The sequence below is a fragment of the Nyctereutes procyonoides genome, unplaced genomic scaffold, assembly GCF_905146905.1.
Source record: "Nyctereutes procyonoides isolate TBG_1078 unplaced genomic scaffold, NYPRO_anot_genome, whole genome shotgun sequence".
Classification (NCBI taxonomy): Eukaryota; Metazoa; Chordata; class Mammalia; order Carnivora; family Canidae; genus Nyctereutes; species Nyctereutes procyonoides.
The window spans coordinates 33,690,287-33,706,729 of record NW_026575135.1 but is presented as its reverse complement, the minus strand read 5'-3'; the positions used below and the strand labels follow the sequence as shown (position 1 = coordinate 33,706,729).

Sequence of the window (16,443 nt, the reverse complement as noted above, 5' to 3'; positions counted from 1 at the left end):
CCCAGATTTGCTAACACTGGGCCACATGATCAAATATGCACATGTATAAGCTATGTCAGCAGGTTTATGACCACAGGAGTGAGTCAAGAGGGTCTTTGCTTGGCTAAGGTAATTAGATAGGATTCAAACCTTAGTTGATCCATAGAGCTATTTACATAGCTGTATTTAGTTTGTCAGTCTTTCTTTACAATGCCCTAGTTTCTTTAATTATATTTACATAATGAAGTATACTTAACTGCAGTTGTAATTACCAAATGATCCAAGCTTGCTGTCAAGGACACCTGGCAGCCTTTGAATAAAAGATCTTAGCAAGCAAACAAGTACACAAGAACCACCTAATCTTATGTTTGGTCAGTGCCTGCTAATTAGGAAAATCATCTAATTTTTAATGAAAATCTCAAGATACATCCACATGAATGTGTATATACAACACATATTTCTAACTACTTGGCTGACTAAAGAAAGAAAAAAACCTAGATTCATCTTGATAAGATGGATCTCTAGGGTCCACTCTAGATAAACCCAAACCCACCTTTTTACAAATAAAAAATTGGGGAACCAGAGAAGTGACTTTTCCTAGTGGCAGACTTAGAAACATCCATCCCAAGTTTCCTGGTTTCCAGAGTTATAAGGTATCCATGATGTCAAGTGGTCCCTTAACTGACGAGTACTGAGAGGGAAATCTCCTAAAACGGGATGGTGCTGCACAACAGACTTCATCCTATTGAAAATCATCATTTGGTCTGTGGTGTGTTACTCATGTAATCCAAACTGCAGAGAAATTAGCAATCAACATGCTCCCAAACCCCATAAACATACATACATGTGGGTATGGGAAGACCCCTCCTACAATGTCAATTTTTTAAAGATTTTATTTATTCATTTATTTGAGAGAGAGAGTGAGAGGGCACAAAATGGGGGAGGAGTAGAGGAAGAAGCAGACTCCTCACTGAGCAGGGAGCCCAAAGCAAGGCCTGATCCCAGAACTCTGGGATCATGACATGAGCTGAAGGCAGACACTTAACCAACTGAGCTACCCAGGTGCCCCCAATATCAATTTAATTAACAAACTGTCTGATGGTTCTTTAACTTGACCATTCAATGGCAATACAATGGGAGAATTTAGGTGGAGCTATTCTCAAATTGAAACAGCCAATATTTATTGGTTACTTTGTATGAGGTTCCATACATATACCATATCTCATTTAATTTCCATAATAACCCTAAGAAATAAGTGTTATTATTTTTTGCTGCCTTTTATAAAGGGCACTGCATTTTGCAAAGTGAAAGTGACTTGCCTGGAGATCTGGAACAGAAATCTAGACGATGTAAAGCCCTTGTTCTGAAGCACTAATACATTTTCCCCTTTGTTATTTTATGGGTTATCTTCATGCCTAATACCCAGGTTATATTCTATGCTTTCAAAAAGTCTGTCTCCAAAAGTTAAATCTTAAAACAAGAACCTCCTTGATATTCTCAACACCAAAAGCACTTTTGAAGAATAGACTTTTTAAATCTATTCTTTTTTATAATAATTTGACTAGTTATTTGAGCTTTACACTTGTGAGAACTTAGCACTTTGTCATTTTAAACAAATCCTAAGAGAACATGACTAATTACTAACTGTTTTTTAATGTTTTGTGTAGCTCAAGCTAGGTAAAATAAAAATACAATAAAAACCCTATAACTTAGGCCAAATTAAACATTATCTTAATGTGGTCTACTCAGAAGTAACTGAGTAGACCACATGGTAACTATAAAATAAAAATACTTTGCATTTTTATGTTCTATCTGGGAATCTTAAATTCCAAGCTAAGTGGCACCTAAAACTAAGTTGTTATTTTATAAATGGCAGCTGGCACTTTAATTATAAATGATGCAGTTATAAACTATTCCCTCTATGGAGATAATTTCTAGAGTTAAGTAGCAGAAAAGGAAATTAAGAGAACAATCACATTTACAACTATGCAAAAAAAATAACAAAATACCCAGGAGTAAATTTATCCAAGGAGATGAAAGACCTGTACTCCAAAAACTATAAAACACTGATGAAAGAAATTGAAGATGACACATAAATGGAAAGATATTCCATGCTTATGGAATAACCAATAACATTAAAATATCCACACCATCTGAAGCAATCTACAGATATAATGCAATCCCCCCAAAAATGCCAACATTTTTCACAGAACTAGAATTAATAATCCTAAAATTTGTGTGGAATCACAAAAGACCTCAAACAGACAAAGCAACCTTGAAAAAGAAGAACAAAGCTGGTGTTACTATAATCCCAGATTTTAAGATATATGACAAAGCTGTATTAATCAAAACAGTATGGTATTGGCTTGGAAACAGATACAAGGATCAGTGGAACAGAGCAGGATAGAGAGCCCAGAAATAAATCCATGCTTACATGGTCAATTAATTTACAACAAAGAAGGCAAGAATACACAAAAGGGAAAGAGTTTCTTCAACAAATTGTGCTGGGAAAATGGGACAGCTACATTCAAAAGAATGAAACTGGAACACTCTTACACTATACACAAAAATAAACTCAAAATTGGTCAGATACCTAAACATGAGACCTGAAGCCTTAAGAGTTTAGAAGAAAACATTGGCAGTAGTTTCTTTGACATCAGCTATAGAAACATTTTTCTAGATGAGAGAGAAACAGAAGAAAAGAGAAACAGAAGAAAAATTAAACCATTGAGACTACACACACAAAAAAAAAACTTTTGCAAAGTGAAGGACGTCATCAACAAAAAGGCAACCTACTGAATGGAAGAGGATAGTTGAACTTCTATAATACCAAAAAATAAACCAAATAATATGATTAAGAATATTCAGGGGACCGAAATAGAAATTTCTCCAGAGACATACAGATGGCTAGCAGACACATGAGAAGATGCTCAACATCATTCATCATCAGGGAAATACATATTAAAACCACAAAGAGATACCACCTTATTACACCTGTCAGAATGGCTAAAATCAACAACACAGGAAATAAATATTAGTGAGGACATGGAGAAAAAGAGACCTGCAGATGCCCTTGTCTGCTGATGAAAATACCTGTGGTGCAGCCATTGTGGAAAACAGCATGGAGGTCCCTTAAGAATTAAAAATAGAACCACCATATATGATCCAGCAATTCCACTACTGGGTATTTATCCAAAGAAAACAAAAACACTATTTTTTAAAAAAGATTTTATTTATTTGTTCATGAGAAACACACACACAGAGAGAGAAAGAGAGGCACAGGCAGAGACACAGGCAGAGGGAGAAGCAGGCTCCATGCAGGGAGCCCAACATGGGACTCGATCCTGGGACCCCAGGATCACACCCTGGGCCGAAGGCAGCGCTAAACCACTGAGCCACCTGGGCTGCCCAGAAAACAAAAACACTAATTTGAAAAGATATACATACCCCTATGTTTATTGCCAAGATAAGGAAGCAACCCAAATATCCATCAATTGATGAACAGATAAAGACGATATATATTATACATACTGGGATTTTTAAAAAAAATATTTTTATTTAAACTCAATTTAGTTAGCATATAGCATATTACTAGTTTCAAGGGTAGGATAGAGTGATTGATCAGTTGCATATAATACTCAGTGCTCATTATATCAAATATCCTCTTTAATGCCTATCACCCAGGAACCCTCTTGATATTCTGGAAGACCAGTTTCCAGAAAGAGAATTCAGTCATTGACTTAGTCTCACAAAAGGTAGTGGCAAAATAACATCACAAATTACATAGTTTTTTTTTTGTTTTGTTTTGTTTTTGTTTTGTTTTGTTTTGTTTTTTGCCCACTGAAAGCAGCTGGACACCATGCATTTTTTTTTCAAGATATTGTGTATAATCAGCATGATTACTGTGTGAGTAGCTTAGCCACATTCTTAACTTCAGTTTCTTCACTTAGAAATGGGGAAATAGGAAAACCAAGAATGGTTACACAAGCTTAGAGTTTGTTTTGTTATTTTAAAACAGAGGCCTCAGAGTCAGATCATAATGAGGAATTCTTCTAATTGTATATACAACTCAAAAGAATGGGGTAGAGAATGAAACTCTGAATGAGATGATATAGGTTTCCAAAGCCCTTTCTAACACCAGGTCCTTTTGGAAAACTATAGAAAAGATAGTAAATGAATAACACAAATAGAGAACAAATAAAATCACAAAGAGATTTTTTTTAAAAAAAAAGGAAGCCAAACAATCACAACAAAAATTAATAGTAGCCCAGCATGAAAAGGGAGCTGTCTTCCCTAATGTGGTGAATCCCTGACTTGTTATTCCTGCCAACAAAAAAGACTTAAAAATCACGTGGGCCCATCGAAAGATGAATGGATAAAGAAGATGTGGTTTATGTATACAATGGAATATTACTCAGCCATTAGAAACGACAAATATCCACCATTTGCTTCAACGTGGATGGAACTGGAGGGTATTATGCTGAGTGAAGTAAGTCAATCGGAGAAGGACAAACAGTGTATGTTCTCATTCATTTGGGGAATATGAATAATAGTGAAGGGGAATATAAGGGAAGGGAGAAGAAATGTGTGGGAAATATCAGAAAGGGACACAGAACATAAAGACTTCTAACTCTGGGAAATGAACTAGGGGTGGTGGAAGGGGAGGAGGGCGGGGGGTGGGGGTGAATGGGTGACGGGCACGGAGGGGGACACTTGACGGGATGAGCACTGGGTGTTATTCTGTATGTTGGTAAATTGAACACCAATAAAAATTGATTTATTAAAAAAAATCACGTGGGCCCCATTAACAGTAGTCACTGAAAACTTACTTTGTTTTGTTTTGAAGATTTTATTTATTTTTGCAAGAGAGGGAGAATGAGCACGTGGATGGGGGTGGGAGAAGCAGACCCCCTGCTGAGCAGGGAGCCCAATGCAGGACTCGATCCCAGGACCCTGGAATCATGACTGGACTGAAGGCAGACGCTTACCTGACTGAGCCACCCAGGTGCCCCTGCAAACTCACTTTAAAGATTCAATGTATTCTTGCCATTATTATTATAAATTACCAAACCATGATATAGTTTGATTACAGTGATCATTGTTCTATAAACCATTACATTAATAGTGATTAAAATCACATTTGAATACTCTGGAATTTCTGGAACTCCAAGAAATCAGATTTCTAAGTTATCTAGTAATAGATATTATTATACAAGTCTATGTAATTTTGGAAATCATATAAAACCATTTTCTAGGCATGGTTAAGGTGTTCTATTTTCTTTCTTCCAACTCTGTCCCATTTCTCACTTGAATTCCTTACATTGTCAATAATTAAAGTAACAGTACTCTTGGGATCCCTGGGTGGCGCAGCGGTTTGGCGCCTGCCTTTGGCCCAGGGCGCGATCCTGGAGACCCGGGATCGAATCCCACATCGGGCTCCCGGTGCATGGAGCCTGCTTCTCCCTCTGCCTATGTCTCTGCCTCTCTCTCTTTCTCTCTCTGTGACTATCATAAATAAATAAAAATTTTAAAAAATTTAAAAAAAAAACAAAAAAAACAGTACTCTTAATTTTGAAAGTTGTACTGTGAAATTAATATTAGCCATTTAGCCTAAAAAAGGAAAAAACCCAAAAAGTTTACCTAAAGCAAACATGACTTAGAATTTCAATGAATTTGGTCAAACTCCAGGAAAAATAATTTCATATGCTAGATTACAACTATCATTCAACCTGGGTGGATAATTCTATTCTAAAATCAGCATGATGGGATACTAGAACTATAAGCATTTTGGTTGTTAACATGTAATAGACATCAATAAATCTTGTTTCCAAATAATATGCTTCTTCAGGAACAGATATGTACCCCTTTTCATTTTGTAAGGAAATACACTTAAGGGAAGTCCCTCTAGATCTTGGATTGCTGGTTAGTCTGTTATTGGGAGTTCAGACTCTAATATACCTATTTTTTTTTTACATTTGATATTTCAACACTTAAAATGTCTTCATCTGCTAGGAGAGGGAAGATGGCACAGGAGTAGAGGACCTCAGTTTTGTCTGGTCCCAGGAATTCACTATTACATCATTCTGAACACCTATGATCTCAACAGGAGACCTAAAAAAGGAATAGCCGCAACTCTACAAATAGAAAAGCAACCACTTTCTGCAAGGTAGGAGTTGTAGAGAAGTGAATCTGATAAATGGGACAATAGACCAGCAGGGCAGTGGAAGGTGGGGAGCCTCTGGCAGCCCGTTATCAGAAAGTGATAGAGCAGTGGAGCACAAAAATTGAATCTTTTAAAGTCTGCTGTGATGAGGGATATACCTGCCTAAAAGGTGCCCAGGTGGTGAAGTGGTTCTAGATCTTAGGTAGGACAGTGTAGTCTCAGAATCTTTGGGATCACAGGAAGATCAGGTGCCTGAGTGTGGTTGAGTTCCCAGGCATCAGAGCAGGGAAGCAATAAGTGAGGCCAGGAGTGGGCTCTCAGCTCAAGGTGGCCATAAACCACTAGCCAGGGCTTGATCACATGACTGCTCTCCAAGCAGGGGCCCAGCAAGCGAGAGATACTGTGAGACCTCCCCCCACCCCACCACCTCCCCTGGAAGCAGTGGCGCACATGTGTGTGGCAAGATGCTGAGGGTTTTGGGAACTCCAAACAGGGTCACAGGCCAGAGATAGAAATGCCCAGTCACAGACTAAGTAAGCACAGAGTGCAGACGGGGATCAGGTGGCCAGGAATGATTGACTGCTTTTCCCTGAGGGCGCACTGAGGAGTGGGGCCCTCAGCTCTCCGTCTGGGACTAGAGAGTGGGAGGCCACCATTTTCACTGTCAACCTCTAAAGCTGCCCGGAAAGCCTTCAGGGAACAAAAGCCACCGAGTTAGCCTGGTCCCCTGGAAAGGGCAGCGCAATTCCATCCAGGGCAAAGACTCCTGAGAATCAGCACAACAGGCCTTTTTCCCAGAAAATCAGCAAGAACATCTGGCTAAGACCATGTTTCCTGATCACAAAGAACTGCAAAATTCCAGTGTTAGGGGAAAGTAGTATCTAGAATTTGTGGGGTTGTTTCCCATGATTCTTTGGTCTTCCAATTTTATGTTTATTCTTCCTTTTCAACTAATTTCTTAAATCAATTCTTTAAGTCTTTTTAAATTTTCATTTCTACAATTATATCCTTTCATTGTACTTATTTTTGTATATATATGATTTTTTCTTTTTTCACAATTTTGATATCTAGTTTCTTCTCACAAGCAGACCAAAATCCACGCAGGATCTAGTGTATTGCTCTGTTCTGTTCATCTGTCTGATTATGTTCTGTCCTTCTCTTTTTTTTTTTTTTTGGTTTCTGGTTTCTTCTGATTTGTTCAGTGTATATTTCTCTGCGGTTGCTGTTGCTATTTTAGTATTTTGTTCTCTTTGTTCATCTATTATTCTCTGGACAGAATGACAAGATGGGAAACTTACCTCAAAAAAGAGAACAAAAGGCAGTACTGCCTGCCAGGCACCTAATCAATAATCAATACGGATATAAGATGTTGGAACTAGAGTTCAGAATAATGATTATAAAGATACTAGCTGGGCTTGAAAGAAGTGTAGAAGACACAAGAGAATCTCTTTCTGGAGAAATAAAAGAACTAAAATCTAATCAGGTGGAAATCAAAAGGGCTATTAATGAGAAGCAATAAAAAATGGAGGCTCTGCTAGGATAAATGAGGCAGAAGAGAAAATTCGTGATCTAGAAGACAAAATGATGGAGAATAAAAAAGCTGAGAAAAGGAAAGATAAACAACTACTGAATCACAAGGGGGAGAATTTGAGAGGTAAATGATACCATAAAATGAAATAATATTAGAATAAGTGAAGTACCAGAAGAAGAAGATGGGAGGGGGAGGGAGAGGGGGAGGGAGAGGGGGAGAGGGAGGGGGAGAGGGAAAGAGAATGAATAGCAGAAGGTATATTGGAGCAAATTACAACTGCAAATTTCCCTATTCTGGGGAAGGAAATAAACATCCAAGTCCAAGAGGCACAAAGAACCCCCTTCAAAATCAATAAAATAGATCAATACCCCAACATTTAGTAATGAAGCTTGCAAATTATGGAGACAAAGAAAAAATCCTGAAAGCAGCTTGGGACAAAAGGTCTGTAACCTACAAGGGTAGAAACATAAGATTGGCAGCACACCTATCCACAGAGACCTGGCAGGCCAGAAAGGACTAGCATGATATATTCAGGGTGCTAAGTGAGAAAAATATGCAGACAAGGATACTTTATCCAGCAAGGCTGTCACTCAGAATAGAAAGAGAGATAAAGAGCTTCCAGGACAAACAGAAACTAAAAGAATTTGTCATCACTAAACCAGCCCTCCAAGAAATATTAATGGGGATCCATTAAGTGAAGAGACAGCTCAAAAGTAACATAGAACATAAGGACAGAGACAATATACAAAAACAGTGACTTTACAGGTAATACACTGGCACTAAATTCATATCTTTCAATAGTTACTCTGAACGTAAATGGGCTAAATGCCCCAATCAAAAGATACAGGGTCTCAGATTGATTAAAAAAAAAAAAAAAAAGCAAGATCCACTGATCTTGCTATAAGAGATTCATTTTAGACCCAAAATACCTCCATATTGAAAGTGAAGGGCTGGAAAACCATTTGGCACACTAATGGACATCAAAAGAAAGCTGGAGTGGCAACCCTTATATTAGACAAATTAGATTTTAAACCAAAGACTGTAATAAGAGATGAGGAAGGACACTATATCATAATTAAAGGGTCTATCCAAAAAGATCTAACAGTTGTAAATATTTATGCCCTAACATGGGAGGAGCCAATTATAGAAATAAATAACAAAATTAAAGAAACACATTGATAATAATGAAATAACAGTATGGGACTTTAACACCCTACTCATAGCAATGGACAGATCATCTAAGCAGAAGATCAACAAGGAAACAAGGGCTTTGAATAACATACTGGACCAGATGGACTTCACAGATATATTCAGAACATTCCATCCTAAACCAACAAAATACACATTCTTCTCGAGTGCACATGGAACATTCTCCAGAATAGATCACATACTGAGTCACAAATCAGGTCTCAACTGGTATCAAAAGATTGGGATTGTTCTCTGTAGAATTTCTGACCACAATGCTTTGAAAGTAGAACTCAATCACAAGAGGAAATTTGGAAAGAACTCAAATACATGGAGGCTAAAAAACATCCTACTAAAGAATGAATGGGTCAACCAGGAAATTAATGAAGAATTTTAAAAATTCACAGAAGCAAATGAAAATGAAAACACAAGCTTTGCACAGTGGCAGTATCATAGCCAATGAGGTTTATTCGAGGCACAATTATTGCTAATTGAAAATGAAAACACAACTCTTCAAAACCTTGGGATACAGCAGAGGTGGTCCTAAGAGGGAAGCATATAGCAATACAAGCCTTTACAAGCCTTACAAGAAGTAAGAAAGATCTCAAATACACAGTCTAACCTTACACCTAAAGGAGCTGGAGAAAGAACGGCAAATAAAGCCTAAACTCAGCAGGTAAAGAGAATTAATTAGGATTATAGCAGAAATCAACTCAGCAACTGCACTACTAGGTATTTACCCCAAAGACACAAATGTAGTGATCCAAAGAGGCACCCGCACTCCAATGTTTATAACAGCAATGTCCATAATAGCCAAACTATGGAAAGAGTCCAGATGTCCATCGAAGATGAATGGATAAAGAAGATGTAGTACATATGTACAATGGAATATTACTTAGCCATCAAAAATGAAATCTGACCATTTGCAACAAAGTGGATGGAATGAGGAAATTATGCTAAGCAAAATAAGTCAAGCAAAGAAAGATGATTATCATTTGATCTCACTCACGTGAAATTTAAGGAACAAAACAGGATCATAGAGGAAGTAAGGAGAAAATGAAACAATATGAAGTCAAAAAGGGAAATAAAACATAAGAGACTCTTAATCATAAAAAACAAACTGAGGGTTGCTGGAGGGGAGGGAGGTTGGGGATGCATAACTGGGTGGGCATGTGATACAACGAGCACTAGGTTTTATAGAAGACAGATAAATCACTGAACTCCAACTCTGAAACTAATAATACACTACATGTTAACTGAATTTAAATCAATTTAAAATATAGGAACATATTCAGGGTACCTGGTGGCTCAGTTGGTTAAGTGATTGCCTTTGGCTCAGGTCATTATCTCCAGGCCCTGGGATCCAGCCCGATGTCCGGCTTCCTACTCTGTGGAGAGTCTACTTCTTCCTCTCCCTCTCTCTCTGCCCTTCCCCCTCACCACTCATGCAAGCACACACACACTCTCTCTCTCTTAAATAAATCTTTAAAAAAAAACAAAGGAACATGGTCATCTAGGGCTACAGACATGGTACAGGAAATAAATCATAGCTAAGATAATAGTAATAGATATTGTATTCTAACTAAATGCTAGGAACTTATCTTGCCCATTTTTTTTCAGTTACTCCACAAGATATGTGTTATTTTCACATCACATGAGAAATTGAGGTCCAGAACAATTTCTATGTTTAAATTCATATAAATAGTTTCTACTCCTGAAACTAATTTTACACTATCTGTTAACTAGAACTTAAATTAAAACCTTGAAATTAAAATAAAGGTTCAGGGATCCCTGGGTGGCGCAGTGGTTTGGTGCCTGCCTTTGGCCCAGGGCGCAACCCTGGAGACCCGGGATCGAGTCCCATGTCGGGCTCCCGGTGCATGGAGCCTGCTTCTCCTCTGCCTGTGTCTCTGCCTCTCTCTCTCTCTCTGTGTGTGACTATCATAAATAAATAAAAATTTAAAAAAAATAAAATAAAAAAATAAAAAAAGGTTCATACAACTAGTAGTTAGAACTGGGATCTGAATCCAGGTCTGTAGATTCAAGTCTATGATTAGATGCTGTATTAGATAAACATGAATGATCCCTTCTTTCCATTTGTAAAAGTGGTAGAAAGAACAAGAAATGGTGAGTATTCTATTCTTTGGCTATGGATGAAGGAAACTTTTAAATTTTTTGGATAATTTGATTTTTAAAAAAATTTTATTTGAGAGAGAGAAAGCACATGCAGGGGAGGGGAGAAGAAGGACAGAAGGAGAGGGAGAAGCAGATTTCCTGCTGAGCAGGGAGTGGGCTTCATCCCAGGACCCCATATGATCATGACCTGAGCTGAAGGCAGATGCTTAACTAACTAAGCCACCTATGTACCCCTGGACCATTTACTCTTGGCCAGATATTTTGTGTGGTGTCCTTCCCCCAAAACAGCTCAATAACTATGGATGATATGATCACACAGTGATAGTTAGAGGAGCCAGGCATCAAACCCAAGTCTGAATGACCAATTCCATGACTCTCCTCCATCATCCTACAGTGCCCAGCACAGTGGCACACTGAGAGTGAGAACTGGCTATGAAATCTGCCCCTAAGAGAGGATCACCACAGTGCTGTACAGAGCAACAGCATCATTGCCCTGATGGCAATGGCTAGTCCAACAGGCTAGTCTAACTGTCCAGTACCTCAGAATGAAGTTGTTTTTTCATAGAATTCTTTTTTAAAAAAATATTTTATTTATTTATTCATGAGAGACACAGAGAGGCAGAGACATAGACAGAGGGACAAGCAGGCTCCCCGCGGGGAGCCCAATGTGGGACTCACTCGATCCCAGGACCCTGGGATCATGACTGGAACCAAAAGCAGATGCTCAACCACTGAGCCACCCAGGTGTCCCTTTTCATGGAATTCTTTTTTTTTTTTTTTAATTTTTATTTACTTATGATAGTCACAGAGAGAGAGATAGAGGCAGAGACACAGGCAGAGGGAGAAGCAGGCTCCATGCACCGGGAGCCTGACGTGGGATTCGATCCCAGGTCTCCAGGATCGCGCCCTAGGCCAAAGGCAGGCGCCAAACCGCTGCGCCACCCAGGGATCCCTGGAATTCTTATTAGTGACTTGAGTTGCAAGTTTTCAGGGGTTGACTTTTTAACTGCTAACTTTATGTCAAGAGAGGACAAAACAGAACAAAGTATAAAACAGATTCTATAATACTGATAATGTGATTAAAACCTGCAGAACCATGCTCCTAGAAGAATTACTACCATTAAAATATCCATACTACCCAAAGGAAACTACAGACTTAATGTAAACCCTATAAAAAATACCACAAGCATTTTCACAGAACTAGAACAAATAAACCTAAAATTTGTATAGAACCACAAAAGACCTCAAATAGACTAAGTAATCTTGAGAGAGAACCATACAGTAGAGATATTACAACTCCAGATTTCAAGATCTATGACAAAGCTGGAATAATCAAAACAGTATGGTACTGGCACAAAATAGACACATCAATGGAACAGAATAGAGAGCCCAGAATAAAACCCATGATTATGTGGTCAATTAATCTTCAACAAAGGAGGAGGAATATCCAATGGACAGTCTCTTCAACAAATGATGTTGAGAAAAATGGGACAGCTACATGCAAAAGAATGAAATTGGACCACTTTCTTATACAAAAACAAACTCAGAGCGGATTTAAGACCTAAATGTGAGACCCAAAACCATTAAACTCCTAAAAGAAAACATTGGCAGTAATCTCTTGGACACCAGACTTAGCAACATATTTATGCTTATATCTCTTCAGGCAAGAGAAACAAAAACAAAATTAAACCATTGGGACTACACCAAATAAAAAGCTTTTGCAGAGCAAATGAAACTATCAACAAAACAAAAGGGCAACCTAGTGAGTAGGAGAAGATATTTGCATGTGAAATATCTGATAAGGGGTTAATAGCCAAATATATATGAAGCACTTACACAACACCAAAAAAAAAAAATCCAATAAAAAAAATGGGCAGAGGAACTGAACAGGCATTTCTCCAAAGAAACCATACACATGGCCCACAGACACATGAAAAGATGCTCAACATCACTCATCATCAAGGAAATGCAAATCAAAACAATGAGAACACCTCACAACTGACAGAGAGGCTGGAATCATAGAGACAAGAAATAACAAGTGTTGACAAGGATGTGGAGAAAAGGAAACTGCTGATGGGAATGTAGATTAATGTAGCCACTGGGGAAAACAGTATGAAGGTTCCTTTAAAAAATAAAAATAGAAATACCATATAATCCAGTAACTTCACTACTAGGTATATACCCATAGAAGACAAAAACACTAACTTGAAAACATATGTACCCCTCTGTTTATTGTCACATTTTTTATAATAGCCAAGGTATGGAGGCAACCCCAAGTGTCCATCCATAGAAGAATGGATAAAGAAGATGTGGTGTGTGTATAGACACACAAGAATATAACTCAGCCATGAAAAAGAATGAGATCTTGCCATTTACAAGAACATGGATGGAGCTAGAGGGTATTATGCAAAGTGAAATAAGTTAGAGAAAGACAAATACCATATGATTGACTTATTTGTAGTATCTAAAAAACAAATGAACAAACAAAAAATCCCCAACAGACTCCTTAATACAGGGAAATGGTGGTTGCTAGAGGAGAGATGGTTGGGGGGATGGGCAAAATAAAGGAGATGAAGAAGTACAAACCCCTGTTATAAAGTCACAGGAATGAAAACTAGAGCATAGGGAATATAGTTAATAATATTGTGTGTGTTTTTAAAGATTATATTTATTTTAGAGAGAGAGATAGCAAGAGTGGGAGGGGCAGGAGGAGAGGGAGAGAGAATCTGAAGCAGACTCCGTGTTGAGCATTCAGCCCAGTGCAGGGCTCAATCTCAGGACCCCAAGATCACTGAGCCAAAACCAAGAGTTGGCCACTTAACTGATTGTGCCACCCAGGTGCCCCCAATAATATTGTTTCTTTTTAAAGAACCCCACAAAAACCTACCTGCAGAAACCTAGGCAGCAGATGGTTTGGTTCAATGCCAAGACATATGTGCAGCAACTCCAGGAGGGAAATGGATTGGCAAAGGCGCATCACAAGACCAATAGCATAAAAAGTGTCGACCATGGAATCTGTGTCCAGGGAATTAAAAACAGGTACTGTAAGTAAAAGCTGGGTCACAACCCAAAAATATGCAGGACTTTGAAATAAAAATCATGATTTGCTTCTTTTTTCATTGTATATTTGAGAAATTTCCTAACAGCTACTAAATTATCAAGAATACTATGTAACCAAAGGAAGCACTGCATATTATAGTACATCTTAATTGCTCTTCTTCCAAAAAAGTAAAAATGTGAAAAAGGTGGCCCACGGCCAAAGCTACAGTTTTTAATTCTCCATATATACACATATTTTATATATATTATATATATATATTATAATTCCCCATATATTTTATAAAACAGTCCCACTTAAGTAACCCAGTATAATCTAGATGATATCAAATGTAAACAGGTTATAGAAGCTGGCATGCTCACATCTTTATCATTGACAAGAAAATGACAGAGAAATATAGGATTCCAGAGAAGCTTTACAGAAAGGACATTCATAACGAGGTCATGTTTAATACATCTTATGTGTGTGTACCATTTGTGTCCTATACACACTTGGTTAGTGCTTTCTGGACCTTTGCTAGAACCTGGGCCTCTGGTGGGGACTTTTGGAGACTGCATTGCAGAAAGCCCATACTGCATGTGGAGAGAACTGAGCTAGGAGGGAAACTATTCCTCTAAATAGGATAAATATCTCACTTTAGATTTTAAAATAAAACCCTGCCATGTTAAGATATCTAGGAAACACTGTTGTCTTTACCACCCAGTGATTACCCTTCTCAACAGCTCTATGAGGTGAATACTAAAATGATCATCATCCCCGTTTCACAGACAGTTCCTGAGGCCCGGTAGTCGGTGCTCCCACCTGCTGCCCTGTGCTTGCTACAATGGAGCATTATCGGTGACACAGCTCTGTGACTGGGAAGGTATGCAGGTGTTACTACTATTCAGGTGATTAGATCACTACTAAGCTCCTTAATTTATACATTGACTCAGGAATTGTACTCAACTGCCATTTAACTTGTTTTCAGTCACTTTTTCAATCTGCTTCCCATATGAATGGTTGTGTTTCTTTAATAAGGTTTCTATAACTGTAACAGTAGGATAATAACTATGATATAAACACACATTTGACTTAAAGCAATTTTTCCCACTAGAAAGGCCAGGCAGGATAAGAAAGCGTTCGTTGCTTGTGACTCTTGTAGTGAATGACTTGTCTTGTGCCCACAAAGCCCCCCAGTGAACTTCCAAGGCCTCAAAGTATTGATTTTTTTTTCCCCTAAAAACATACAGGAAGTTTCCCCCATGCTCATGTTTTCCTCTGCTTGAAGCCTCCCAACATTCATAGCTGAAATTCAAGCCTTGGGTTGTATCTTTGGAGGATGCTGAAGGCAAGAGTTTTAACTGCAGATTTGCAGTAAGAAAGAGCAACATAAAATAGTCATGGTACCTCAGAATTAGATTAATGTCCTTATGATACAGAAGGCTGAATTGATGACACAGCATGACCTTTCCTGGATATATTTTAAGCATTTGCTTCTAGCTGAAACCAGCAGTGGCTCAAACTGTCAAGTCACCCAGTGTTTGTAAACTGTGATGACACCCATGTAGGGATGGAATGTGAAAAGAATGTTATTTTGACAGCCACGTAGTGCTTCATCTTTTAAAAATTGAAATGCTAGTTAAATGTTTTTACTTTTTAGAAATCTGAAGGAAACTTTTGACTTTAACCATTAATACCAACTACCATATAGACAGTAAGTCATCTATAATGTGTGTCATTTACTTAGGAACCCACGACTCCTTGCAGGGACCAAATATAACCTTGGAGACTATAACAGTTTGTCTTTCACTTGTTAGTGGTGTCCAGTTATCTTACTCCTGGGGAATAAAAAAACAAGGGAAGAATTTGGTTAATTCCTCAGCTCTCTGCACAAAATGTTATACTGCAATTTACAGATTTCCTCAAAGCCCATCAAATCGGCTAAGGTTTGCAGCAGAACCAAAAAGGGAGAGTCACACAGCACCACCCCAATGCCATGTCTGTGCTTTCAGGACAAACTGCCTAGTCAGAGGGAAGCCAAGTCTCTCTACCTCATCTCACCTGCCCCCTTCTCCAAAAAAAAATGTTTGTTTTTGCAAGAAGTAAGGCTCCTGAAAAAATATGGCTACTAAATTTTAGAGCAGTGAAGGATATTAGGTAAAGTTCATAGAAGTGAAAAAATTAATATAAGCAGAACTGGGTGAAAGCAAATATTGAAAGTTAAAAATCCAAAACTGTTTTTTGGAGTTTTACCTTCTCCAAATGAAAAGAATCGGACTGTCATATTGGTAAATATCCATGAGTGGCCACAGAACTGGATTAAGTAGTAGATGAAAAGATAGGTGTTCTTCCTATACCTATAAATATAGGAAAATACCATTAAATGCTTCCTTTCAATAATCTTTTCAGCAT

General features: G+C 38.1%; 1 protein-coding gene and 1 pseudogene across 2 annotated transcripts in view; one reads left to right on the top strand and one right to left on the bottom strand.

Moving 5' to 3' along the window:
* HACD4 (3-hydroxyacyl-CoA dehydratase 4) overlaps positions 1-16,443 on the bottom strand; it is a 31,429-nt gene that overhangs the window by 13,458 nt on the left and 1,528 nt on the right. For both annotated transcript variants that reach the window (XM_055301664.1, XM_055301663.1), the window contains exons 2-3: positions 16,285-16,388; positions 13,882-14,009 (exon numbers count right to left, since the gene is read on the bottom strand). In XM_055301664.1, the coding sequence (XP_055157639.1) occupies positions 13,882-14,009; positions 16,285-16,315 (159 nt within the window). In that variant the 5' untranslated portion in view covers positions 16,316-16,388. The remainder of the gene's footprint in view (positions 1-13,881; positions 14,010-16,284; positions 16,389-16,443) is intronic.
* On the top strand, positions 9,289-9,399 carry LOC129495334 (U4 spliceosomal RNA; annotated as a pseudogene).